General features: G+C 40.3%; 1 protein-coding gene across 4 annotated transcripts in view; it reads left to right on the top strand.

Moving 5' to 3' along the window:
* SVEP1 (sushi, von Willebrand factor type A, EGF and pentraxin domain containing 1) overlaps nucleotides 1-27,343 on the top strand; it is a 351,417-nt gene that overhangs the window by 173,873 nt on the left and 150,201 nt on the right. For all 4 annotated transcript variants that reach the window (XM_045043475.1, XM_023242560.2, XM_011288665.3 and 1 more), the window contains 2 exons: nucleotides 5,527-5,782; nucleotides 8,780-8,956. In XM_045043475.1, coding sequence (XP_044899410.1) covers nucleotides 5,695-5,782; nucleotides 8,780-8,956 — 265 coding nt within the window. In that variant the 5' untranslated portion in view covers nucleotides 5,527-5,694. The remainder of the gene's footprint in view (nucleotides 1-5,526; nucleotides 5,783-8,779; nucleotides 8,957-27,343) is intronic.

The raw sequence follows: 27,343 nt of genomic DNA, 5'->3' as shown, positions 1-27,343 counted from the left end.
AAACAGGAGAAAGGAGAGGATAGGTTGCACGGAGAGGATAGGTTGAGTTTGGGAGTACTATAAAACATTCAGGCAGAGGTGTCCACTGGGCCAATGGAACCTCACTTTGAGAGTTAAAGAGTTCAATTTGACATAGTTTTATTTAGGAGTCATTATCTATAGGTGAGATTCAAAGTTCTGAGTTCACATGACATTCCCCAGGGAAAGACTAGAGAAGAAAAAGTAAAAAGTTAGAAATGATATAACACTACAGAATAGGAGTCAGTAAAACTTCCTAAATATACTGCCAGAGACAGTCAACATTTGGATGTATATACTTTCAAACATACTAATACATACATGCCCATACATATAGTACATGTGCACATACATGCACAGGTAATGTAATGAAATCCTTGTATGTGGTTGCCTAGTTTTAAAATTTGTTATTACACAACAGTAGCATTGTAAGGATCATTCATGGTTGCCCTGTAATTTATTTAACCTGTACCTATTGTTGGAATTTTATACTCTTTCTATTTCTTTATATTGCAAATTATTTTGGGATACACATCCTTCGCAATCAATTTTTCTGTGTATCCATGCTTATTTCTTAAGGCACCCCTACAATTTTATAATTAAAAACATCTTTGGCTAGGGGCGCCTGGGTGGCTCAGTCAGGTAAGCATCTGACTTCGGCTCAGGTCATGATCTCGTGGTTTGTGAGTGTGAGTCCCTGTTGGGCTCTGTGCTGACAGCTCGGAGCCTGGAGCCTGCTTCAGATTCTGTCTCTGTCTCCTCTCTGCACCCCCACCCACTTGCACACACACACACTCTCTCTCTCTCTCTCTCTCAAATATAAATAAACATTAAAAAATATTACGGAAGATTTCAGTGGGCCTGCTCTTGGATTTTGGTAACTTTTCCTCCTGGGATGAGGTTATATCTATCTTGACCTGCACTATCCAGTAGAACCCCTCTCTACCTGGCTTCTTTGAAAGGCTTCTGCTAAATAAAATAAAGATAGAATATAAGATACAGATAAAGCACAAGAATTCACTACACAGAGCAGAACCAAATCCTAGAAAGCGTTTGTTCCATGAACTTGAGTAAATAAAACACTGAAATAAGATGAGAAATGAGGGAATAGACAACAGACTGAAATGAAAACAAAAGTGGCCGAGAAGCTGCAAGGAACAAAGAGAGAATGTGCAAGAGGAAGAAATATCGTCACAAGAAAAATAAAATGCGAGGCCAGCATCAGTTCTTAGTCAGAAATGCAAAGGAGGAGACACAATCGTGCATCCGGCACAAAAGGTGATAGGGAAGAAAAACTTCAGACATTTCCACCAAATTCAGAAGGGCAAGAAGATGAGATAAAAGTGGGGGAAAAAAAAACCAGGATAAAATCTATGAAGTCCAGAAAATGACGAGCCAACAGACAATAACCTCTTTCCCCAGAGATGTTATTCAAAGATGCAGAACAGTAAGCATTCCTTGAATTGAAGAATATTTGAATCTTCAGATTAAAAATATGAAGTACCTAACAGATGAAGCTTGGTGAAATCTTAGATTGTGAAGGATGAGGACAGTGTTATAAGTAGCTTCCAGTGTCTTGTTTGTCTTTAATGTTTCCTAACGAGGAAAAAAAATACATGTGCAAAACCAGTTGAAACACTGACAGTATTTACTAACTTCCTGCTCGCTGACTGAGAGCGGTCCCGAGAGAGTCACGCCAGGCATGGATTCCAGTCCGCGTCTTTCAGGGGTGACTTCTGAGCTTCTCTCGTTGGTCTCCGCAGTTAGGTTGGGCCACAACCGCAGGGCTGTGCGTCAGTTGGTATTCTACTGACATGTCTTTTAATTAATGGAGGCCAAGGGCAAGTATTGTCGCCACGTCAGATTTGTTGTGACTTCTCCTTTCCTTTCAAGAGTATCTTTCCAAACAGTTCCCTTGTGGCCTGCCTTAGGGGGTAGGGGTGGCGTTGCAGTCTTGTGTAATGGTGATGAATCTCGGGTGTTAGAACAATGTTACACAACCCTGCATTTTTATCATTTTAATGACTTTTGCTGGACAAGGGGAGCTTCCTTCCCTGCCAGATATTTATACAAGCTAATCAGAGGCTTGATACAATACAGATGGTGATAACCTTTGGCCGTACAAAGCCCGTGTCGAGTTTTTCTTTGGCAGCAAAGGGCTTGCCTCATTCCGTATTCTGGAGCAAAAAAAAAAAAAATTCTATTTCTTAAATGCCTTATTAAAGGATAGCAGATGATGTAAACGATTTCAGGAACACCAGAAGGAGAATCGAGTGCTAGGCCTCTACGACATTCCACAAACATTACCAAAGATCTATTTATTTCTTAGATCTGTGGGATGAAAATGTTTTTATTGAATTATGTTTTTATTCAAGTATGATGGAGCAGAAAGATTGGGGGAAGGGGACAAAATATTTTCAGTAAATCATCCACTCCTCCTCTGTCTTTTAAAGTGCATTCCAAACCCAGATCTTGTGTAATTCTTTGCTTGGACTAGTAGTCCTGCTATTCTCCTGACTGTTTTAAGCTTAATATATTGTCCTGCCAACAGATATAATGGTTCCTGTAAATACTTCCCAGTTCCCTGCAAGAAGAGAAGAAAAATAGAATTACAGCTTAATGTGTCTTGCACGTAATGAATCGTACTGCAAGAAATGTCTGCTAAATCCCTAAATCCTAACCTGAATGTTAAGGAATATTACCGACATGAGCTAAAATTAATATTACAAAATAGTATTTGTTTATGTCAGAAGGACAGTAAAGGCACAAAAAGAAACTTTATCTTTTTTGTACAGAACTCTGCAAAATGAAGTACGCGAGGGCACACAGACATTCTATATGTTCCTACTGCTCCCTCAAGACCAGCTCATTCAAGTAACTGTGTTCAGGGCATCCTTCCGTCTATTCACCCATCCATTCTTGGATCCATTCATTGAGTAGATATTTATGAACCCATACTCTGTGCCAGACACTGTCGAGAATACCAGACCGAAAAAGACAATTTGCTTGTTTTCTCTCTTCTTTCTGCACCAGTTCTCACTTCCTTAGGGTCTTGCTTCTGGTTTGCTCCATGGTCTCCTAAAAGAGAGAGTAATGGAAATGAGCAAAAGCTTAGCAGCGTGTCTGCGGAGGTTAGGTTATGATTTCAGAGGGGAACAACTCAGAAAGAGAGAGTTTATCATGTGGTTAAGAGCAAGGCCAGTGTAAGCACAAGTTGCCACGTCTCAGAGTGCTGGAAGTAGGAGTTACCCTTTGAGTCCTGATGTCTATTTTTAAAGACAAATAAAATAATATCTCATTTCATGCCACCTGTAACAAATCATTGGATTTCCCCCCAGAGGTGGTACTGAATGAAAAAAGCGCCTCTGTGTGTGTGTGTGTGTGTGTGTGTGTGTGTGTGTGTGTATTTCAGTCCATTCCAATTATTGTTTATATCGATAGGGCTTTTCACCTCGGGTGTGTACTAACTGAAAATATAAATGTTTATACACATTTAAAGGTAAATGTTTATGATAAAATGTAAATATATATGATGCATTTAAATTCATTTCAGTTATTACTTTCACTGGTACTCAAATTGCCCTTTGGCCAGAAGGAGCTTCTTTAGGCTGGTTTAATTCTTTTTGTCTTTAGTAGTAGTAGGCTTTTGAGAGAAGGGGGTGACATGTTTGAATCCTTCTTCTCAAATTGCTGCCTTTCCAGATGTTTCCAAAGTCATTTTTAATTTGTCTTTTAAAAAAAAAAAGATTTTATTTTTAAGTAATCTCTACACCCAACGTGGGGGCTCGAACTCACAATTCCAAGATCAAGAGTCACATGCTCCACCAGCTGAGCCATACAGGCGCCCTTCACTTGATTGTCTTTAAATTCAGGTTTAACAGCTTTATCTTTAGCTCACAAACAGGAATAAAATTTGCTAAGAGTTATTAAATTAGAATCAATAGCTATGAATTATATACTGATGAAGACATGGATCTTATTAGCTGAGAGAGTCTGGAGCTTAGAGCTGAAGTCTGCCCCTTGAAGTGAATTGAGGCAGTGAATGAGTGAGTTTTTAATCATATCATCCCCTTTGAACTTTACAAAACATAGGGTATAATTGTTGCTCTTCCTCACTACCTCCAGACTGTACTTGAATTATTGCCTAATAGACATTGAGGTCTTCTTTCTAAGAGCTTGCCAGAAAATACACCCTGCCACTTCTTTTCCTTTCCTACCCATTTCTGGTAAAAAGCAATAACAGTAAATTTCATTATAATGCCAGAGTGACCACTGGATTCCTCGTGCTTTTACACATTGATGTTATTGTGCATCAGTGGCAATAAATAGATGCCTTTTTAAAAAAATTTTTTTTAATTAAAAACAATTTTTTTAAAATGTTTATTTATTTTTGAGAGATAGAGACAGAGTGTGAGCAGGGGAGGGGCAGAGAGAGAGGGAGTCACAGAATCCAAAGCAGGCTCCAGGCTCAAAGCTTTCAGCACAGAGCCAGATGCGGGGCTCAAACCACAAACTACGAGATCATGACCTGAGCCAAAGTTGGACGCTTAACCGACTGAGCCACCCAGGCGCCCCTAGATGCCTTTTTTTAAATGTTTGTTTATTTTTGAGAGAGAGAGAGAGAGGAGGGAAGGGGCAGAGAGAGGGAGACACAGAACCTAAGGCAGACTTCAAGCTCTGAGCTGTCAGCACAGAGCCCAATACAGGGCTTGAACTCATGAACCGTGAGATCATGACCTGAGCCAAAGTTGGATGCCAAACCGACTGAGCCACCCAGGTGCCCCATTAGATGCCTTTTTTGAAAAAAGGTTTCATTTTTTTCTCTTCTTTCTGTAGAGGAAGGATAGCATAATAACATTATAAAGCATAACTCACTTGCCCTAAAACAATAAAGCCCAAGTGTTATATTGAATAAATCAGTATTTTCTCATAAAGATAGGACACCACCAAAACCAGCTGATTTTGTGCTAATACTGGGTGGTCCCGAAAAGATGAAGGATTGAATCAGTTCTACAGCTTTGGAGGAGCAGTGGAAAAACAAACATGGGAAGTAGGTTGGCCATTGTTAACTCTGGAAGAGACATTTTCTATTAAATTTGCATCTAATCAGGCTTTTGATATATGATCACGAGGGGGTTCAGCTAAGTGGATAGATGGGCAGCTAGCTGGATGTACTTGATGTACTTGGAAATAGATATGTAGGACTCAGATTTGGTTCCTGTTTTGAGAGCCTGGAAATCCATAAGAATTCCACAAATATTTGTTGATGATAATGCTGCTGCTGCTGCTGTTAATGATATCTTTTAAGTGCTTTTAAGGTTTTTGTGGGTCTGTGCGGAGACCGTGGTAGGCCCTAGTCTGCCTGTTTCTGTCTTACTCTCATTGATCAGTGTTTGTCCTCACTCTTGCGACATGCTGATGATCCTCACAAATACTGTTTTACGTAAGAAAGGAAGCATGTAGTAGGCCAACACCATACAAACTCACGCTAACTTTGTTTCATTACAGCAAATTCTTCGTCACTCTAGAGAAAACTCAACAAAAGTTATATTCCTCATTACTGATGGATATTCCAATGGGGGAGATCCCAGGCCAATTGCAGCATCTCTGCGAGATTTTGGAGTGGAGATCTTCACTTTTGGCATATGGCAAGGGAACATTCGAGAACTGAATGACATGGCTTCCACCCCAAAGGAGGAGCACTGCTACCTGCTGCACAGTTTTGAAGAATTTGAGGCTTTAGCTCGCCGGGCATTGCATGAAGGTAATGGAAACCCAGTGGCATAACATGATGCAATTAAGGGGGGGGGGGTGGTTCCTTCACTTTTACTGCTTGAAACCCATTGGAGGGTCATACCAGACCCTGTGATGTCTTCACTGAGCATGATGCCCATGTATCCTTGGTGTTTTGTGAGCTGTGTTGAACTTCATAAATAGAAATGACAGTCTGATTTGCAAGAAGAATATTTGGGGTTTTTGTTCTGTTTTGTTTTTTAACAGTTGTGATGGATTTTCACTAGAATATCCATAATGCTCCCACCTAGGAACTGTTAGAATTGATGGAATGAATTTAGGTGTGTTTTAAGGCCACACACAGAGTGGGAAGCCTTGACTTAGATCTCATTTACAGCTATCTGGAAAGCCGAAGTAAACATTCAGAGACATGCATAGTGAATCTCACCAGAATGTTTCCAGAAATACACATGAAGATATAGGGACAATAAATACTAGCACATACTTCTTGACTGACTGAAGACACATAATGCTTATGTAGAAGTTCAAGAACATTATCCCAACAAGGAATAAAATCAGTAACTCCACCATTAGAGTTCTTTATACACTATTTGTAGGGATGTGTAGTTATATGATTTAGATTAGATGAACTTCCAGGCATAATATGGGCATGTATCTTGGTAAGCCACAAGAGAAAGTGTAGATTGGGAGGAAATTAGAGGAGATCCAGCCTCAGACCAAAGCCATGCAGCAGGTGAGGCTTGATCCTTGCAGGTATCCATGTGGAAGATTTGGTTTGATGGACAAATCGGGCCACACGAGGTTTCAAGCAGTTAGTGATGTACATAACGACAGATCAGCCCTATCAGAGTTCCAAGGGAAGCGTTTAGAACAGGGTCTCAGACTAGCTATGGATACAACAAAAAAATCTTAGTCACCTGCTTGCTGTGTGACTTTTGGCAAATTATTTAGCTTTTACATTCCTTAGGTGTCTTGTTAATAGAATAGGGAATGAGAATAGTACCTATTCCATGGGATTGTCACAAGGATTAGATGGGTTAATACATATAAAGTGATTAGAAAAGTTACTGAGGGCTTATTATCCAAAGCCCTCATTAACCGTCCACTGTTATTATTACCTTAGGCAATTTATCTAACGTCTACAAGCCTCACTTCCTCTACTTTTAAGACGGAGACACTGTAATGTGTACCATATGGTTTTGTCAAGAGGATTAAATAAAATATTTAAAATTTACCAAGTATAGTGCTGTCACTTGGTGGAAGTTCAGTAACTATGGGGCTTCCTTTGTTTCTTCTTTTCTCATGGAAAAGTGGTATGTTGAGTGGGAAGGCACGGTGGCTGTTAATAGATGGGATTCTGAAATCATGGTGTTACTAGCTATGTTGTGGAGAACTAATTTCCGGTCCTGTGATCCCTCTGCTTGTAGCGTTGGGGCCTTCTAGAACCCTAATGTCAAGTTGCCCCAGAAGCTGGGTGGGACAGAGTGTTCTCTTGGTTACAGTATTGCAACAGAGTTTTGGAAGGCGTCACTTTTATTACAATAAACAAATATCTAGAATGCATAATTCTCTGATCAAGTTTCCGGATTTGGTAAGAAAAAATCCTGTTCCCATTGCAAAGACATAGTCAAATCGAAGGAAATGAGCATCATTTTCCCTGCCTCTCTGTCCTCTGAAGCTACTTTCAATTTGGTTGGATCCACTTTCGGTCTCAAGACCATCCGTTTTTCTGGCCATCTTCCATAGACATAGCTTGCAGAATAATAGCTTGCCTCCCATAACACGTATACTTCTCTCTCTCTCAGACATGAATGCCAGTGTACCAGTCTTGGTAGCTAGATCTTTCTTGCTCCTAAGTTGCTCTACCACCAAATAATCCCATGGCCCAGTGCCTCAGAACTAAGTGTGCATGTTGCAGACCTTTAACCTACACCACAGTCTGTTAGATGGAGCTTTAATAGGGTACCTGATTGTACTGGTCTCTTTCCCTTGGGGCTGGAGTCTTCTCCTTACTTTGCCCCTGTGTATTTATTGTTCAGAGTCTTAATGCATAGAGACAGATGTTCCATAAATGAGGCCATTACCAATCTTATTTCCAGGTATTCAATTACAGTGCATGTTTCTTGCCAGAACTCATGCATTCGAGTTCCTATGACGGGCCCATCACTATGTGTGGGCCCAGCACCATGGACCTACCTCTAGGATTTGGATTAAGACTTTTGAACTTGCTCAACAGAGTAAGTGGAACTTATTGTTTGCCTGGTTCTAGGCCATTCTTTCTGGGTGGGTCATATTCAACCTTGCCTTACCCAGTTAAGTCACTTTCTGAACAACTCTGCCTGAATTATTGACTTCCCAGCATGCCTCACTTCAGAACATGGCTCCCGTAATGAGTATGATCTCCCGTCACATAAAACATGATAACTTACTTAACATTGAGAAATAAGCCATATTCTGGTTCTATTATTAAACTTGTGTGGCGTTGTGAAGTCTTTATCAAATAACTATAGAAGTTACGGGATTTATTCTTAAGTCAGTAGCTCATAATCAAAACCCTTTTGCAGCGATCGAGATTGTCATTTTATTTATTTATTTTTTGAAAAAGCGTTTTGGAAATCTCGTTACTGCTGCCTGACCTCATATTGAGGCAGTGGAACACTGCTTGTGTGGAAGCCAGGGAAGTGACCTATGGAACGGACTACAGTACTTCCTGCTGCATCTGGAGATTCCTTGCTGAAGTGCTTAATTTCTGCCTGACCCTGCATGGCCCCAAGAACTTATGATGAGGTCCCAGACTGAAATAACTTAACTGGCTGAAACAAATTCCCAGCCTGTGCTAGTGCAAATAACACGCATTCATATCTGGGTGGGAGTGGGGTGCAGCTGGGAATTAGACGGATATGAAAAGATATTTTCTGCAGCTTGCACCTACCTTTTAGTAACTAGAGAATGTAACATTGATCGGCGAATTTGTTTTTTATTACCCTCTGTCATATGTCATTGATAGATCTGCCTTCTGGGAGTTTTATTCAAGAGGATATGTCTCATTGCTCCTATCTGTGTGAAGCCGGCAAAGACTGCTGTGACCGAATGGCGAGCTGCAAATGTGGGACACACACAGGGCAGTTTGAGTGCATCTGTGAAAAGGGCTATTATGGGGAAGGTCTGCAGTACGAATGCACAGGTGAGTCTCCAGTTTGTGCGTCATCGTGTCAGTTTTCCGTTGCCGTGTAAAGAAAAGATCCCCAAACTCAGTGGCTTAAAACATTTATTTATTATCGCTCATGAGTCTGTGGGTCACTTGGGCAGCTTGTCTGGTCTCAGCAGTGCTTGCGCGTACATTTGTCATCAGCTGTGAGTTGGGTCGGCTGCCCCGCTGGTCTTAGCTGGGTTTTCTTACCTGTTTGGGCATCAGCTGTCTGGAGTCTGGTCTATAATGACTTTGTCTAGGACCACTAGGTTGACCTTCGTGTGACCTCTCAGATTCTCTTAGGCTGCCCGGGCTTGTCCCTGTGGGGGTGGCAGAGGTCCAAGAGAGAGAAAGGAAGTTTGCGAGACCTCTTGAAGTCTCGGTTCAGAACTGTGAAAGGGAAGATTTGGGGTCTTTCATTTGTAATCAATCAGTAACCAAGTCTGTCCTAAGCCAAAATATGCTGTCATCTCTGTAGGAGATTGAAGCCAGTGGGATTCTGGTCCTTAGGCCTCATATAACTTACAGGATTATCACAAAAATTGCGACTTTCACTTGATGATCTTTCACCTCTTCGCAAGCCTCCACATAGGGGCCTCATAAAGCTTGACAGTTGGGGCACCTGGGTGGCTCAGTCAGTTAAGCATCTGACTTCGGCTCAGGTCATTGTCTCATGGTGTGTGGGTTCGAGCCCCGTGTCGGGCTCTGCGCTGACAGCCTGGAACCCGGAGCCTGCTTCAGATTCTGTGTCTCCCTCTCTCTCTGCCCCTCCCTGCTCACGTTCTTTCTCTCAAAAATAAACATTTAAAATAATTAAAAAATGAAAGCTTTAAAAGTGACATCACTTCACAATGGGTTTCACTTCATCGACATTAGTAATTCTACCTGCTCTAGATTTCCTGACAGGAGAATCTTTATATTTCTAGTATTTTATTAGAAAAGCCAAGAGAGCAACTTAGGATTCTGGTATTTTACATTGTATTTTAGAAACTACTTCTAAATCATATTCTCCTAATCTTTAGAAGTAGTATGTGGCTTTCCGTGATAGCATTTTCTTTGTTCTGTTTTAGCCAAAAGGCAACATTTGCTATTTGGGAAAGATACATTCCCATGGAAATTAACAGCCACCAGGAAAATGTAGGAGCAGTAGCTTAACTTTATACTGCACCATGTGGTCTTTTACTGCTTGTTTCATGTGAACATTATTTTATGCTGACATTTGGGAGGTAGGTAGGCCTGCTCTATAGCACAGAAACGTGGCTCTTCTCTGTCTACGTGACCTGCTGTCTCTTTCCTTTTCTCTCCTTCTCCTCATAGGACATTTCCTCTTGCATTCTTCCTTTATTCTCTTTTACTCCTGTTGCCCCTCAGTTCCTCTCCTTTCATTTCTCCTTCCTCCCCTGGCCTGGGTCCCAGCGGGCAGACACATACTTCCTAGGTCCAACCATCCATGCTCACCCAGCAAATCACTCCTTTCTTGGCTCTGCTCCTACCCCACCCAGCAGGAATTCTCATTTAAGCAGAAGAAAGGGGGGGGGGGATCAACCCAACTGCCTCTGAGTTGGCAAAATGCCTCCCCTGGAATCTTCCCACACTTTCATCAACAGCCCAGCTTGGCACTCTCCCCAGCACCCCCTTCTCTCCCCTCCTCCCACCCAAGCCCACCAAACGCAGGCATTTTCTTTTCTCCGTGCTGTAGTCAGCATGTTTGCTTTCCGTGTGGTCGTAGGCCGAACTGCTCCTTGCCAATAAGCCACTGCCATGTGGCTGCCCAGCCATGCTGGGCTGCAGCCTCCTCTCCTCCGCGACCCTATAATCTCGCATCCTGAGGGAGAAGCAGCAGAATGAGAGAGGGGGCAGTTCACAAACCCACTACCCTCCAGATCCCCAAGTAGCCGCGGCTGCTACTAGTCATGCACTCCAGGCTGGAAGGCACGGCGACAGCAGTCTGTAAATGTGTGAGATTGGGTGGGCTTGTCAGTAGAGCTTCCTAGAGGGGCCAGGAATACTTTTGCAGCTGGATCTCGCCAAGAACACCACACAAAAGGATTAATTTATCCATCCCTTCTCTTAAATGAGTGAGCCTCAGCTTACTGCTTCCTTTCACGCAAGAGTTAAATTAGATTTAGTTGCATCGATATAAATGTTCATACTGTCATCTTCAGTATTTGTTTCAAAGGGATTAGGAAAAGGAGTGTCGGAACCCCAGTTTGTATGCTGTGATTTGTATATTTGTAGGAGGCGGCACTCGTCACTGGCTTCTCCTACACGCTAGGAACTAAGAGAAAATAAATTAATTGCATCTTTCCTGTGGCACGGAAGACTCATTACCAGACTCTTTAGGCAAGGCAAAAAGAAATATTAGCCCTAAATCATCCAGCACTGAAAACGTGGAAGCCGTGATCCTCCTTTTACAATCTGTTCAGTCGACAAATGGCATTGAGCGTGTTTTTCACGCCAAGCCCTGTGCTAGGCACCAGGCAGGGGTCCGATGGTGAGCAGACAGACATGGTCCTCACCTGCTGGGAACTCACAGCCTCCCCACACAAGTCAATTTGTAATCACGCACTGTGATTAAAGAAAAAGGCCTGTGCCGTAAAGAAGGAGGTGCAGGGAAGGCTCTACTAAGATACTAAGATCGTCCCTCTAAGTAAGATCTGAAGGTGCCTTAATAGCAGCTATTGTCTTGCTCCAGGAGAGGATGTTACCTTTCGCTCTGAATACTTGGAATTCCCAGTAGTTTTCCTCATTGTAGAAACAGTGCCTTTCAGAACCAAATCATTCCTCTTCAGAGCCAGAAGAAACCTTAGAGGTTATCTGCTTGAAATCCCTCATTCTACAAGAGGAAATTGAGGTCTCAGAAAAGATGAGTATTTTACTTAAGATGGCATATCCAGCCATCAGCAGGACCCCAGGAGGGACCCAGGACACTTCTTATCTAAGTTCTGGGTTATTTCCAAGATAGCACGCTGCTTATTTTGCCTTTTTGAACATATCTTCTTATATACATTGCTCTTCAGAGACCATAGACACCGAACTGTGCTCAAAGTGTTTAAAAACATAGGAAGATCTGGCTCACATTCAGCCTCTGCCAATTACAAATGATGTGGGCTTGATAATTTCTTCTGATTCTGTTTCTTCTGTAAAATGGGCCTAATACTGGTGTATGTATGTATACCCGATAATGGTATATATATGTGTACATATACACACACATATATCTTTGTATATGGAAATACACAGATGTGTCTATATGTGCATACATATGTGTCTATTTTACATATATTTATATATTTTATATCTGTATATATATTTAGGCTAATTGAGAAAATAGACTACTTAGGATGGTATCTGGCCCATCAATTCCTAATCATACTAATCCTAATAATACTTTTATGATTAATCATTATTGTGCGATGCTATAAGTATTATTATGAGAAAGTTAATGGATGGGTATTTAAGTAGTTACCTCATGTGTGAGATTCTTGAAGATGAATGACACCGTATATTTTATAAAACTTTGCCATGGGAGGATTAGGAAGGTCGATGCGTGCAGGTGGACAATCATCAAGAAGGCTTACACGTACTCAAGGTAAAAGGAGGGTTGGGAATGCAGTTTTGACCCATGAGTATCCAGTGCAAATCAAGAATACTGAGTGGAGAGAAGACAGTGAGATAATGTGCCACTTGATGTTGAAGAAAGTTGAGCTTGTTTGCTTTGATTAGGGAAAACTATGCTGAGGTAACTTGTGTTTGTTAATTTCATAGACCAGAATGCTAGAGCTACCTTACCTGTAAGAACTTTTCTCCCTGCTCACTTGGGAGATGAGGAAATTCAATCCTCTGATCATATAGGAAATAAGTGTCAGAGTGGAAGCCGAATGGAGGTCTCCCAAATCCCTACGGTCCTTCCTTTATACTAGACCATCTTCACTGGTGCTGTCAGCCTTCAAAGAAAGCTGATAACTGGAGGATGAGTGGGCTCTTCTCTTTTTCTCTCCTCGTTCTGGGTGAAGGGCAATCTAAGTTGCTTGGGCTCTCAAACAGTGACTTCCTAAAGCTCTGTCCAAGGCAGTAGCTTTGCTTGAAATGGCCTGAGAACCACTGTCACAGTAAGCAGCTGCTTCACGGACAAGACCTTGATGCCCAGAAAGATCTTAATCATTGGGGATCCGTCCCATATTCTGAACATCTTAGCTTGAATGCAAGCTTGAAGATATTCATTAGAAGTTACTAACAAGTAATGCTCTGACAAAAGAGTTCAATTTTATGAGACGTTGCTTAATATGTTTGAGCCGGTTTCTAATTTCCCTTGGCTCAAAACTTTTTTGAGTTCGTCTCAAAATAATCACGTGCTTTTGGCTGGTGGTCTTGGAGAGTGTGTGCTAGTAGGTTTTACAGAAGTGAGGACTATATAATAAATAGATAATCCAAAGTAGAATGATGCTTTGTTCGTGTATGTCTCATTCGTTTGTGTAATGGCCTTGGCCACAGAAACCATATTTGATAGAAGTTCAACTAATGCTAGAAAACCTGCTAGGGAAAGAGAATTTGAAACATAGTTGTAATACTTACAGATCCATATTCCCAATACTCCAGGCTCAGAGAGGCATTGCAGGAAAAGAAATCCAGTGCAGCAACCAAAATAGATTTCAAAATAGTGCAAGTCCTTTGCTTGATTTTCTCTGACTCCAAAATAGGGATTTATAGACCCAAGCAATTCTTAAAATCTCCCCTTTTTAATCATCCTTTCCCTTAGAAACCATAACTCTTCTGTGCTTATCTCTTCAAATTCCTCCCTAAACACACACACACACACACACACACACACACACACACACACACACACCCCACTCATACTCAAGCACACATATATGTACCTTACAAGACCTAACTCAAACTCTGCATCCTTATCACACTTTTCCTCCTGCATCTGCATCACCCTCTGGGGTACCAGAGAGGGAGAAAAGCCAAGAATACTTACATATCAGTACTTTTTGTTGTTGTCATAAATCAGTGCTTAAGGCCTATGATATTTTGGTTTTGTTTAAACCTACATAACTCAGTTTCATTTACCGTAAATATTTTGTGTGATTCAAATTCAGGTGTGGGGTTTTAATGCCGCATGTTTATATTTAAAGGATTGAAAAGACATTCCTCTAGGATTAGTAATTGAACTTCAGCTAAGGGAACTGTACTGCTTAACTGTGGAGTCTAGTGAAAAGTAGGTGTTGCTTCCATTTCTAGCTCTAGTATTCCTTTCTTCATTCTGCATCTTTGACATTGGCTTTGACGGTGATATGGATGATGATGATGATGATGACAGCAATAATAACTGATAATAATTAACTAATATTTAAAGAGCACTTATGATATTCCAGGCACTCACTTTCCCAAGCATTGATATATATATATATATATATATATATATATATATATATATATATATATATACACACACACACACATATATATAATTGATATATGTATCACTATATCAATATATTGATCAATTATATTGACATATCAATATATATCAATATATATCAATACACACACACACACACCAAGGAAGAGCCAAGGAAGCTAAAAATTGGAGAGGTTGAGTCACTTGTCCTGAGTCACATAGCTAGTAGACCTGGGAGGTGAACCTAAGTTGTCTGGCTCCAGAGCCTACAGTCTGGGCATAGAGATTGGTATTTAACAAACACGCAATTAAAAATATAACTTCAAATTTGCTAAGTATTAGTTGGACCCTTATGAGATCTTCAGTATTTGATCATTTTCTACCCACAAAATAGTGTATGTGTTAACTGAATACTAGGAAGGAAAAGAAGAAAAGGAGTTATATAAAATGCAGATCTGCTTAATGTTTTTTAATTATGGCTCACTCATAGAATAAACTTCAGGCTTATTAGCATGGCATAAAGGCTTTGCCTGAGTTGGCCTGTCTTTACCCTTTGAGCTAAAAGCTGGAACTAGTTATAGTTTCCACCAAATACCGTGCTGTTTCTTTCCTCAGACCTTTTTTCATGCTTCTTCTCGTTCTCTTTTCCACCACACCCAACTATTTTCTTTGTCCTACCTCATCCAACTAGTGATTCTAACAGGCACTGAAGGACTCATTTTGTATCCCCACTGCCTACCTTCAGAAGAAGAGTAAATGCTAAAGAAAAAAGGAGGTAGGTAAGAGGTCAAGTTTAATACCAGAATCTTAAGTAGACGAGAATTCATTTTTGAAATCTCACTCAATGCATGGTTTCCATGTCTGGCTTGGGGACCACAGGATCCCTAGCCCAAAGGCACATGGTAAGAAAAGTTCAAGAATGTATTTTTTTAATGTAAGATATTTACATTTGGTTAAACTTTGTCAACAATAAATCAAATTCAGTCTATGGTTGATATCTGGATTGGTCATTTTGGATGGCTAGGTCATCAAATCAGTTGTGAATAGCCAGTGAACTCTCATTGTAAATCCATGCAAGGGCAGCTGTTCTAAACTTGCCCCTGAAGGGATTTGAGAGATGCAGAGTATGAAGACAATAGGCATCTTGAGGACACTGCTCCTCTGCAGACATTGACTCTATTTCAGTGAGTTTGGAATGATTCGCAGATTGGAAATTATAGCTGGATAAGGGCCAAGGCTGAGGGCTTGATAAAAAGCGGAAGCCCCAGTTACATTATTTTTCATAAAAGGAGGATACACCATAGAAATAGAAACACTAAAATATTTGTGTGGAAATATCTTATGCATGTAAATATATGCACATGAATCCCTACCCCCTACTGCACACAGATATTTTCTTGTCTAAATATTATGTCATTTCTTTGGAAAGAGAGAGGACAGAGAGCTCTACAAATTCTTGAATGAAAACCAAAACATTTGGAAATCTTGTTCTCTGAGCAGAGCTTAGCTGACTTTTTTTTCCCCCAAAAAACATCCCCAGCAGTGCCTAATAATGGGTTTGTAAGGTACAAGGAATTTGTACAATGTATTCCTATTTGCTTTTTATGAGAGAATATTGCTAGCAGGTTGACACTGATTCCCACCAAGTTAAGGTTGCTGCCTAGAATAGTTTAGTTTGTTCAATTTTTCACTGAATGAGGTAGGTATTCAGTCCTGGTGGTGCATTTTCCAGTCTATCACGATTTTATAACAGGGAAATGCATAAAATTAGATGCCTACAACCATAGGTGTGAAACACCACCAAACTCCCAAGTCAATAAATTGTATTTTCAGCTCAGTTATTGTATTCTTCCGGTCTGTGACTTCTGTTTGGTACTTTCTCATATTTTCTGGCTCTCTGTTGAAGTCCTCACTGTGCTCATCCATTCTCCTGGGTTCAGTGAGCATCTTTATGAACCATTACTTTGAAGTGCATCAGGCAAATTAGTTATCTCCAATTCTTCAAGGTTTCTTCTGCTAAAGTCTTATATTGTTCTTTTGTTTGAAAAATATCCCTCTGTTTCTCCATTTTGCTTGACTCTCTGTGTTCGTGTCTATGCATTAGACAAAACAGCCACCTCTCCCAGTCTTGAAGCAATGACCTCCTATAAGGAGATGAAACTTAACTTTGGTTGTCTCTCAAACCTTTGTCATTGTCCAAGCAGCTATTTTTATTTCTAATGGCTTTCAGTTGTTAAGGGTGTGCCAAGACCTGACAGCGTCCCAAATGGGAGGAGCGCAGTTAGCATCTAGATACAGATTGATTAGAAGCCAGACCCTCAGGAAGCAGCTTTTAAAGTATGCAAATATACATAGTCTTGTGGGAATGCTTGCATAAGCCCTGGCATTCCTGGCCACTAGAGCCAGGTGATCTAGAGGTGTCCCCTGGGTGGCACTTGGAAAAATTGAACCTCCAGTGGAGCGTAATACTCCTGTGGGGGAGATGTTGGTGAGCTGTAGCAGGCGGAGGGAGAGCATCAAGATAGCATCCACCTGCCTCTGTTCCCTCTCAGCAGGAAGCATGTGTGTGCCAAACCAGAGGCTGCGCTTGCAGGCCGAAGCTCCAGGACAAGCAACAGGCCTCTGAAAGAAAGACAGGGAGTGTTGTCTCTGGAGTGCCCTGGCAGTGGTCGCCTGCCAAGAACTCTCCCTCCCATTGATACCATCTGTGGGACCCAGGAGCACAAGCCCGTGGCCACCAGAGCCAGGTGATGAAGGGGCAGCCTTTATTAGGCTGCAGCTGCAAAGCCAGGGCCCTAGACCGGAGATACTGTCACTATAGAATGTGGCAGAGAGACTTCATACAGATGGCACGTGCTGGGAAAAAACCCTCAAAAACCTCGCATTTGAAACAAACAAACAAGATGGTGCCCGTTGGCTAGCAAGCGTGAAGATGGCGCCTGCCAGCCAGCAGGCTTCTAGCTGTGAGCTGTGCGAGATGCCTGCCCACCAGGCCGACCCTTTAGGGTTAGCAAATGAGCCTCATCATGTGAGGTCTGGGTGCCTCCGGATTGGCTGCAGGTGGCTGGGCGGGGGGGGGGGGGGCAGGTGAATCGAGGGATTCCTGAGAGACCCGCTTCTGGGTTGGTTACGGCCCTGTGCAGCTTGTGAACACAAGCCCGGAGCCTGAGTTGGTTTTCAAAGCTACACGTTTTCTGGGCTCGTCTCTCAGGTGTAGGTCTCAAAAGTTCAGGTGTCTGATGTAGGATTCAAACCCTTCACTCTTCAAGGAGATGCCCTGGGCTTTGAGTTTCCTCCCATTGGTGGGTCACCCCGGGCAGGGATGGGGTTTATGATGAGATTGTGTCCTACTCTCTCCTACGCACTGAAGTGGGCCTTCTCTTTTTTGTCTGATTCGTAGTGGTTGCTCAGTTTTTAGTGTCTTTCAGAGGAAGTTGTTCCGTATGTAGCCGCAGAGTCAGTGTGTCCTTGGGATGAAGTGAGCCCAGGATCCTCCTATATCATTATCTTGAACTGGAATCTCCCAAAGTCAGTATGTTGTGTCTTTTAGGAGTACTCATAAAAATATATCCAGTATTCTAAAATTGTGAAAATAAGGATTATAACCAATTCCTGCTTATCATCATAGAATCTTACTTTTTCTCCTTCTGTTTCCTAGCCCCATTATAAGTAAATTCAGTAACAAGAAAAAGGATGCAAAGAAAAACATTTAACATATGCTAATTGGTAGTCCTTAAATATTTTGCTCATGCCACCCCTAAAATAACTAAAAACCCATGTACCCCTTGTTGATTTTTAAATAGCTGTCAAAAAGTTTTCGGCAAGATTTTTAAAGATGGTATTTCCATAATTCAGTATTGCCTTTTAAAATAAAAGTGTTATATCACTTTTAAATGTACCCATTGAAATCTCAATACTATAACAAATTTGATTCCTTCTGGTAATATTCGTTTGTGAAGCAGCTTTTTTCAGTGGAGAGACTTTGCGTGGTTTCTTATTTTCTTAGATCTCTTCCCTTCTCCTGGTACCATGTGATTTGAATACAGTAAGTCTTTATCTTCTAAAGCCTTTTATTGATCACAGAATTCTACTTCTCCGCCATGAAAATTGTGGATATATATTGAAATTAATTTTTAAATTTTATGTGATCAAAATTGATGTTAGATATCAAGTATTAGAGTTATTATTATAATTGTTATTTGTATATAATTTGTCAGAGCTATTACTCCTTTTGATACTTACTCCCCGTAGAAATAAGATGCTATTGGAGATTTCATCTTTTCATGGGATGGATCATTAATTAATTCATGTGCCTGTGGACTTCTGCTATAAGAATAAAGGCATATGCGACATCAATTTCATTTCTCTTTTTCATTTTTGTAGGTCTTAGTGCTGAAAACCTTCATACAAATGCATAGATGGAGCTTGAAAGAGTTGTGTGACATTGACGTCACTTCATTCTTTGAGTTCCTCCTGAGTTATGTGCCAAAAATAAATGAGTGATCTATCATCAAAAAAATATTGGAGATGATTAGCTGACTGTTCCCTTTGGTCCTTTTTCAATTTTATTGAAACTGAAGAATTGGAATGCTTTTGACTTGCAAAAGTAGTTGTTACCCAATCATTATAACCATTTGCTTTTTCACAAGTTTCTGGGAAGTCCCCTAGAGACTTTACTAGGACACGTTAAAGGACAACCTGTTACTATTTCATATGGAAGAGCTTTGTTTAATTATGTCTGGGAAAATCAAAACAATACAAATTTCAGTAAACTTTTAGCAATCCAGTAGTTTCTGATAAAATTATTTTACCTTAGAATGTGCATTAATATATCCTTACCAAAATCTTGGAGCCATAGATTTAGCTTATTTAATCTATGGACAAATATCTATATATAACCTGTTTGTGAAAATGGTTCACACAGTTAAACCTATCCTCCAAATATTTTCTGAGAGAAAAAGGCTAAATAAACTAACGCACATTCCAGTGGCCAGCATATTGCTTTAGATTTCCACAATTGATGAATAAGGCAGAGAGCCTGCTCTTGAGTCTCTCGGCTGGATAGAAGTTGCTGCTGCCTTCAATATTTCCCGTTGACATTTTCTTCCTTGCTTTGCCCTCATTGGACTCTTCTAAAGAAGTGACATATTCTTTGACAGTAGTCAGGAAGTTGGAAAGAAAAGGTGGTAAATGAACAATGCCTTTACTGGTACTTTCCCAGGCTACAATATTTCTGAATTCAGAACATCCCAGAAACGAGCCAAAATACTCCATTTCTAAGGTCAGGAAATATTGAATGATATTTAACTGGGATATGTGAAAAACAAGGAACATTTCTTAGAGGACTTGCTTATGGTACCTTAATTAAAGAAAGGTTTCCAGATACCAAGATTTTTGAATTGTGCTGAAAGTTTGCCACCTTGGGACAATGCACTGTAGTAAGATTCAAAAGGGATGAAAAGTACACATTTCTTTTGAAAAAATGAATGAAGGGCAGTTGTGAAGAGGTGCTGTGGATGCTTTCTTTGGTACATCAGCTTAGGTAAGAGTACCTGTCAATGTTGAGGGTCTGGAAATTGTTTCTCTAAAAAGATTCGTGCTACAACCGCATGCCCCTTGCAGTTTTTCCCTATTTACGTTCCTCACTTGTAGAAGAGGAAACAGTGTTAAAGAATTTAAGAAATTTTCCTAATGCCATTCAACCATAAAGCAGTTAGCACGCGCAACCAGTTCTCTCAGATCCTAGTGTCCGTGTTGTCTCTGAGCCATTAGATTGCCCACGATCCATCCATAGCACTTACTGCATGGTCATTCTCCATCAAAGAAATGATCCAGAAATATTTTGATGCTCTTTCCAGGTTGTATTTAAAGGCAACTCTTGCTTCCAAGTTGTAGCTCAGCATCCCAAATGTTTGGTTCTGTGGGGTCTGCACGGGGTTGATACTTTACTGAATGATAGATGATAAGCCAAGTTTGGGTGATAGCCACTGTTGGCAATTTGAAAATGACAGCCCAAGCTAGAGAAAGTTAGACTCTCTAAAATCATGATGTGCCCCACAGTATGCTAAATGCATATATATCTGTCTTACTTTTTTTATATATGATATATATAAATCTTAGCATCTGTATATATCATACATATATGTATGATATCTGTATATATAGTTCTTGAGTGTAGTTAGTGGCATTAATCTTACTCATAAATCCTAGTTCTGTCACTTACTGTGTTTTTCTGGGCAAGTTTTTTCACCTCTGTGGACCTCACTTTTCTAGTCTATAAAATGGGGCTAGTAATAGTAGGATTGTTATAAAAATTAATGAGATAATGTATGCGAAAAGCTCACTAGGAGGCTTGGCATATAGTAAGTGTTTGCTTAATTTAAATTTTTTCTATTTTTTAACAGTTATTCGTTTTTGAGAGATGGAGAAAGACAGAGCATGAGTGGGGGAGGGGCAGAGAGAGAGGGAGGCGTGAAATCACAAGCAGGCTCCGGGCTCTGAGCTGTCAGCACAGAGGCCGACGAGGGGCTTGAGCTCACGAACTGTGAGATCATGACCTGAGCCCAAGTCAGACACCTAACCTACTGAGCCACCCAGGCGCCCCTCCCCCCCCCCCCTTTTTGGCTTAAATTATTACAGTCTATAGTATGATTCTCAACAGGGAGCGATTTTGCCCCCCCAGGGGGTACTTGGCAATGTCCAGAAACAATATGGTTTGTCCCAGCTGGAAGGAGCTACTGTCATCTAGTGGCTGGCAGCCAGGGATACTGCTAAATATGCTATAATACACTAACCATCATCAACAAGTCCCAAATGTCAATAGCACTGGGGTTGGGAAACTGTGCTCTGTACTGACAAACTGAGTTAATGCTTTAACATAAGATTCAAAAAGCGTTACCGGATCTCTTTTTAAACTTGTAGAGGAAACATCAAAGCCACGTGATTCTACTACGATTAAATTATCTCTTGGTTACGAACATTGCAGCATCTTCTCCTCCAGCTATCTCAAACCCTTGCGGCTTCTCACACACGTCAAGGCCTTTCATGGCCCCAAGTTTGTGCGTTTTGGTCCCCTTTGCCTAGAATATCCCACATCTTTTCTATTTCTTACTGGTACTTCGGGGTTCACAACAAATTCACTTCTCCCGTGAAACTTTTCCTTTCATCCCTTCTTGCATAGATTCATTGCTCTAGCAATGAGTTTGGGTTAGAGTTTTTGTTTTGGTTTTTTTAAAATACCTCTCTCTTTCTGTTAAGACCCACCACATGGTATTATCATTTGGGGTAGTTTTTTTTTTTTCTTTTGTCTTTACTATTCCATGAATTCCTTTAAGGCAGGATTATATCTATCTCTCTCTCTTTTTTTAATAACCTCTGCTACATGGCACAGGGACTTAGAGTAAGCATTAATAAACTTTGAAGAATGAATGAATAAATAAAGCGAACTGTATGTTCAGATACTAGAACACAACATATGGAAACTCTGCTTGGTTCCCAACTTCCTGGGAATTTTCCATTCCTTTTTTGGAGAAGTGAAGGTGAACAAGTCTACTGACCCTGAGAAGCACTGGCTTAGAATCAAAGCAAGCCATCTGGAAGGCTGAGTTCAACAATAGGAAGTGGCTAATAACACATTTATCTCTTTTATGTTATCTAGTTATTGGTATTATTTCCAAAATCCAGTCCTAAAACAATGGTGTGTGTGTGTGTGTGTGTGTGTGTGTGTGTGTGTAAAGCTGTTTGAATATATTGATGATTGATAGTTTGGGAAAGTGTTTTAATTCATCTAGCAGTGTAAGACAGCATTCTGGGATGATGTGGATTTTTACCACTTTAGCAATCATTTAATGAATATATAAAGCAAATCATTGTTACTATGTGTAGGATAATGTTAGCGGTCAGGAAAATTTCCGTTGAAACTTGAGATTTATAAATTTTGTCAAAATATGGAAGCAGGTATATGAAAATATGTCATGAACTATGGAACAAGTTATAAGAAAAGACAAATCAAATGCACATTATATGTGAAATACTGAAGGCACAACCATAAACATTAATGTTGAAACAACATTCAACATCTGTTTCACGATCAATATTTAATATTTTAAATAAAAAAAGAGCTGTTTTACTATTGTATGTAGTATTATTCTTAACCTAGAAAATACAAAGAAGTAAATTGGAAACCACTAGAATTAATAGATTTATAAACTGACAAAATAAAATACAATTAAAATCAATAAATTTTTATGTAGAAACTTTTGGTTTAAAAAACCTTATCAAATCTCTTTTACAGTAATAAGGAAAATATATATATTTCCTGAGAATAATTTGAAATAGAATTATGTGACCCCCATGAGGAACTGTAAACTTTTATTGAAACCAATTATGAATAAGACGGTCAATTTATGACTTTAAGCAGAAGGAATATGAGTTTCTAGTCATGCTAGTGCTCACATACACTGTTCATGGTATTCTGTTTCACAGATCAAGGTATCTGTAAAGCAATGGTTAGCCATGAAGAAATAACCTCCAACTACCGACCAACCACACCTATGTGGTGTACCCCAGACTTTAAAATACAGTGTTTTGATCTTGGATATTCTTGGATGTACCTTGAAATTTTGCTTTCCTGCCTTTTGCTTTTTAATTTTTATTACGTTTTTAATTTTGAGATAATTGTAGTGTCACATGCAGTTTTAAGAAATAATACAGGGGCGCCTGGGTAGCTCAGCCGGTTAAGCGTCCAACTTCCGCTCAGGTCATGATTTCATGGTTCGTGAGTTTGAGCCTTGTGTCAGGCTCTGCGCTGACGGCTCAGAGCCTGGAGTCTGCTTTGGATTCTGTATCTCCCTCTTTGCCCCTCCCCTGCTCATGCTCTGTGTCTGTCTCTGTCTCTCTCTCTCTCTCAAAAATAAATACACATTAAAAAAAACTATTTAAAGAAATAATAAAGAATAGCGTGCCTGGGTGGCACAGTCTGTTAAGCATCTGACTTCAGCTCAGGTCATGATCTCATAGTTCATGAGTTTGAGCCTCACGTCTGCCTTTGCACTGACAGCTCAGAGCTTGCTTTGGATTCTCTGTCTCCCTTTCTGTGCCCCTCCCCTACTCATACTCTCTCAAAAACATAAATAAACATTTAAAAAAAGAAAAGAAAAAAAAAAGAAATAATACAGAGAGCAATCCCCTATATCATTTTCCTAGTTTCTCTCCGTGGTAGCATCTTGAAAAACTATAGTTAATATCACAGTGCAGATACTGACATGGATGTAGTCAGGATACGCAACAGCCCCACCACCACAAGGATTCATAATATGCTCTTGTAGAGCCCCAACACTTCCCTTCTACTCCTAGTTGCCCTCACTTTGACCTCTTGCAAATGCTAATTTGTTCTCCATTTCTATAAGTTTGTCATTTCAAGAATGTTAAATAATCATTCACTCAGCAGAGAAAGAGGGATGATGAGCATTGCCTTATGCCTGCCAAGTGAACATAGATATCTACATTCCTCATTTTGCTACTAGTGACACTGATATGAATGTGTGTGAGGAGATTCTCATTACTGCTGGCTACAGATGGGATTTCTGGCTCTAGGAAGGCCTCCCTATTGCTCCCCAGTCACTACAAAGAGGGGACCTCTTTGCTGCTTGGTGGTGATGAAAGTTCTGACTCTCCACGGGTTGGCTTTGACAGCACTCCAGAGGGCAGAGGAAAGACCCTTTGCTACTTTCTGGTGGGTGTGGAAGTGAGAGACAGTGCTCACCTCTGTGGTCTCCACTGGTGTGAAAGACTACTTGACCTTCTCTGATACCACCTGCAGAGGTGTTGGGGTGCCTTGCTAGAGCTTTGTAAGAGTAGAAATCTAGACTTCCCACTTGGTCTCTGCCTGGTATGGCTGCATTGGGCCACAGTTTTGTTTTGTGATTTTATTTTATTTTATTTTATTTTATTTTATTTTATTTTATTTTATTTTATTTTATTTTATTTCATTATATTTATATTTATATTTATATTTATATTTATTTATATTTATATTTATATTTATATTTATATTTATATTTATATTTATATTTATATTTATATTTATATTTATATTTATATTTATATTTATATTTATATTTATATTTGTGTGTGTGGTGTTTGGCTGGAATAGAGGAGTTGAGTGGCTCTTGTCTAAAAGTGTCCTAAGTGGGGCGCCTGGGTGGCGCAGTCGGTTAAGCATCCGACTTCAGCCAGGTCATGATCTCGCGGTCCGTGAGTTCGAGCCCCGCGTCGGGCTCTGGGCTGATGGCTCAGAGCCTGGAACCTGTTTCCGATTCTGTGTCTCCCTCTCTCTCTGCCCCTTGCCCGTTCATGCTCTGTCTCTCTCTGTCACAAAAATAAATAAACGTTGAAAAAAAAAATTAAAAGTGTCCTAAGTTGCTAGGCATCTGTTTCTTCATCCTTTGGCTGGAGAGAGCATTATTTTGTTGTTTTGGGTTTTTTTTGTCCATTCCCATTGGTGTTCTGGATTGCCAGCTTCTGTAGCCCTAAGTCTGGGATATGTGAGGTAAAAGGAAGCCCAAGGGACTCACTGCCATGTTGGGCTTTGGTTCTCAAGGTCCCTAGCTGGTCTGCCTTTTTATCAGTGTCATTTTATGTTTATTTTATATGTAACATTCAGAGGTTTTAGTTGTACCACTAGGAAGACTGAGAAAAAGTGCATCTACTCCATCTTCTCAGAAACAGATTCCTCTGCTTTTTGTGTGCATCAGACCTTCTCTAGGGACAGATTTTTCCATGTTGGTTGTATCAGTCCGACTGTGGTATTACTTTTTATGTGTTGACTTACTTAGGGACACCTTTTGTGGAAGCACAGCGGTATCAGTTTTCCCACATATTATACCCAGTGATGACTTGGTTTCTACTGAAATCAAAAGTGAAATGGAAAAAAAAAATAATTAAAGATCAATAAATAAAGGCTAACAATTTTAGACAAAGCTATAGAGAAAATCTTGATTTTTTTGTAGTTAAGCAAAAAAGAAAAAAAAAACATTCATCAAAGCTCAAAGTTCTTAAACGATCCTTACATATAGGGAAAAATGGAAGTGACTGAATCATGCCATGTGTCTGAGAATGAAATGTTACGGTCCTTGCGAATAAGTCTCCAGAAGTCACCCAAAGTGATCTTGTCATGTACCTTAACTTAAACATTGTCATTGTTCTTACTGCTCTAAGGATAAACTCCTAGGTTTCGAATGTGGCCTACCCAACCTTCATGGTTTTGGCACTCACTCTCTTTTCTGGCCTCTCTGTACTCCAGGCAGAGTGAACACGTGTATTTTCAGGCATGCTCTCTCTTGCCTCTGGGCCCGCACATGTCGATGCCTCTGTTTTGAATGCCATCGCCCTCCGCCTACACTTCTCACTGGTGTGCATGGTTCATCCGGTCTCGCTCTGAAATCGCTTTGACCAACAAAGCTTACCTGATCACCCCACCCCTGCTTCAAGTCTAGGTAGTGTCTCACTTATGTGTTGTCATATAACATGGCACTTTACCCCTCTTAATCATCTGTGTCAAAGCGGAATGACTGTAAGGGTACAGATGGAGTTCTGTGTTATCCCCTGGCCCCTGTAGCCCATTACCTGTCATACCCTTTTCATCTCTACAGAGGGTCATGAAATTTTACAAACATGATCACCCATCGTGTCATGATGGCAAAACAAGTTCTTCAATTGGTTATATAACTCAGAGAAGGGCAGACAGTGTCAGAGCCAGTAATAATTAGCAGAATTCTCATCCAAGGATTCTGCACTTGATCCTTCGCACCACACCCTGCTTTAATGGATGAAATGGGAGAAAGGTGATGACACAGTGAAACTTGCAATTTTATTTACACACAGATTATTCAGAAAATAATCCAAACATTTTAACATGGGAATATGGAAGGAAAAATATTGCTTCATGAGTGGACTACTTCAAGGTGCAGTGACTGGACCACACAGATATCAGAATGAATGCCAGGTGGAATAAGGGTTTTATGGAAACTCCAGAAGGAAATCATTTCAATCTATCCATTGACTCCTTTAACTGTCAAATATCTTTTAGATATTTTGGAAGATATGATTATTGCCCCAAACTTGCCTTAAAGTAGCTTATCATGAAATGGAGCTATAACTATAAAGAAGTCAGACTGTGTGTCATGAACAAAGTGTTATAGCTGATCCGGTTCTAAGCAACTGAGATTGAATGAAAATTAAAATGCTGTGACATGTATGATACACAAAAGGCTATCACTGTTCTGAAAATATTTAGTTATGAAGGTAATGGGATTTTCACCGGGTTTGAATGATAGGACTTGGACAGTTAGAAATAGGAGATACCACTGTGGAGAACAGAAAGTACAGACCCATGATGGAGACTGGTGATAGCTTGTATGGATGGATGAATGGGCTACATCTGTGAACATAGTGGGGTTCAGAGCAAGAAAGGTAGGGAGTAGGAACTAGATTGTACTCGGGCTTGAATTCCATGCTACAGAGATGGCCTTTGGTTAACTGACAACTACAAGACATTGAAGATTTTTGAGCAGGAAAGTGGCACGTTCAAAACGATGTTACAGAAATATTAATTCGGCATCTGTGGACAGAAATCACTGAATGTAACCTAGAACAAGAGTTGTATGTATGGAGGTTACAGAATCAATCATATCATAAAATAATTAGGTATAATTAGTGTAACAACAGTGAGCATGGAAAACAACAGGTAAACACATTTCCAAACTACCAAAGATCTTAAAGCCTTATTGAAGGTGAGTGTGGCCTCAGACTTTACTCGTCACTTACCACTCCTTATAAGACCACAGGGAAACAAATTTGACACTAAACACAAAACCATACTCAGAGCTTTCTTCCTTTCTTACTTCCAAGCTTGTTCTTAGATTCAACTTGCATCACTGCTCTCTTTCCTTAGGAAAGGCTAATATTCAGCAGCT

Source organism: Felis catus, chromosome D4, assembly GCF_018350175.1.
Source record: "Felis catus isolate Fca126 chromosome D4, F.catus_Fca126_mat1.0, whole genome shotgun sequence".
In the NCBI taxonomy this organism is placed as follows: domain Eukaryota; kingdom Metazoa; phylum Chordata; class Mammalia; order Carnivora; family Felidae; genus Felis; species Felis catus.
Note: the sequence above shows the minus strand (reverse complement) of the source record. Positions and strands in the feature narration are given on the sequence as shown.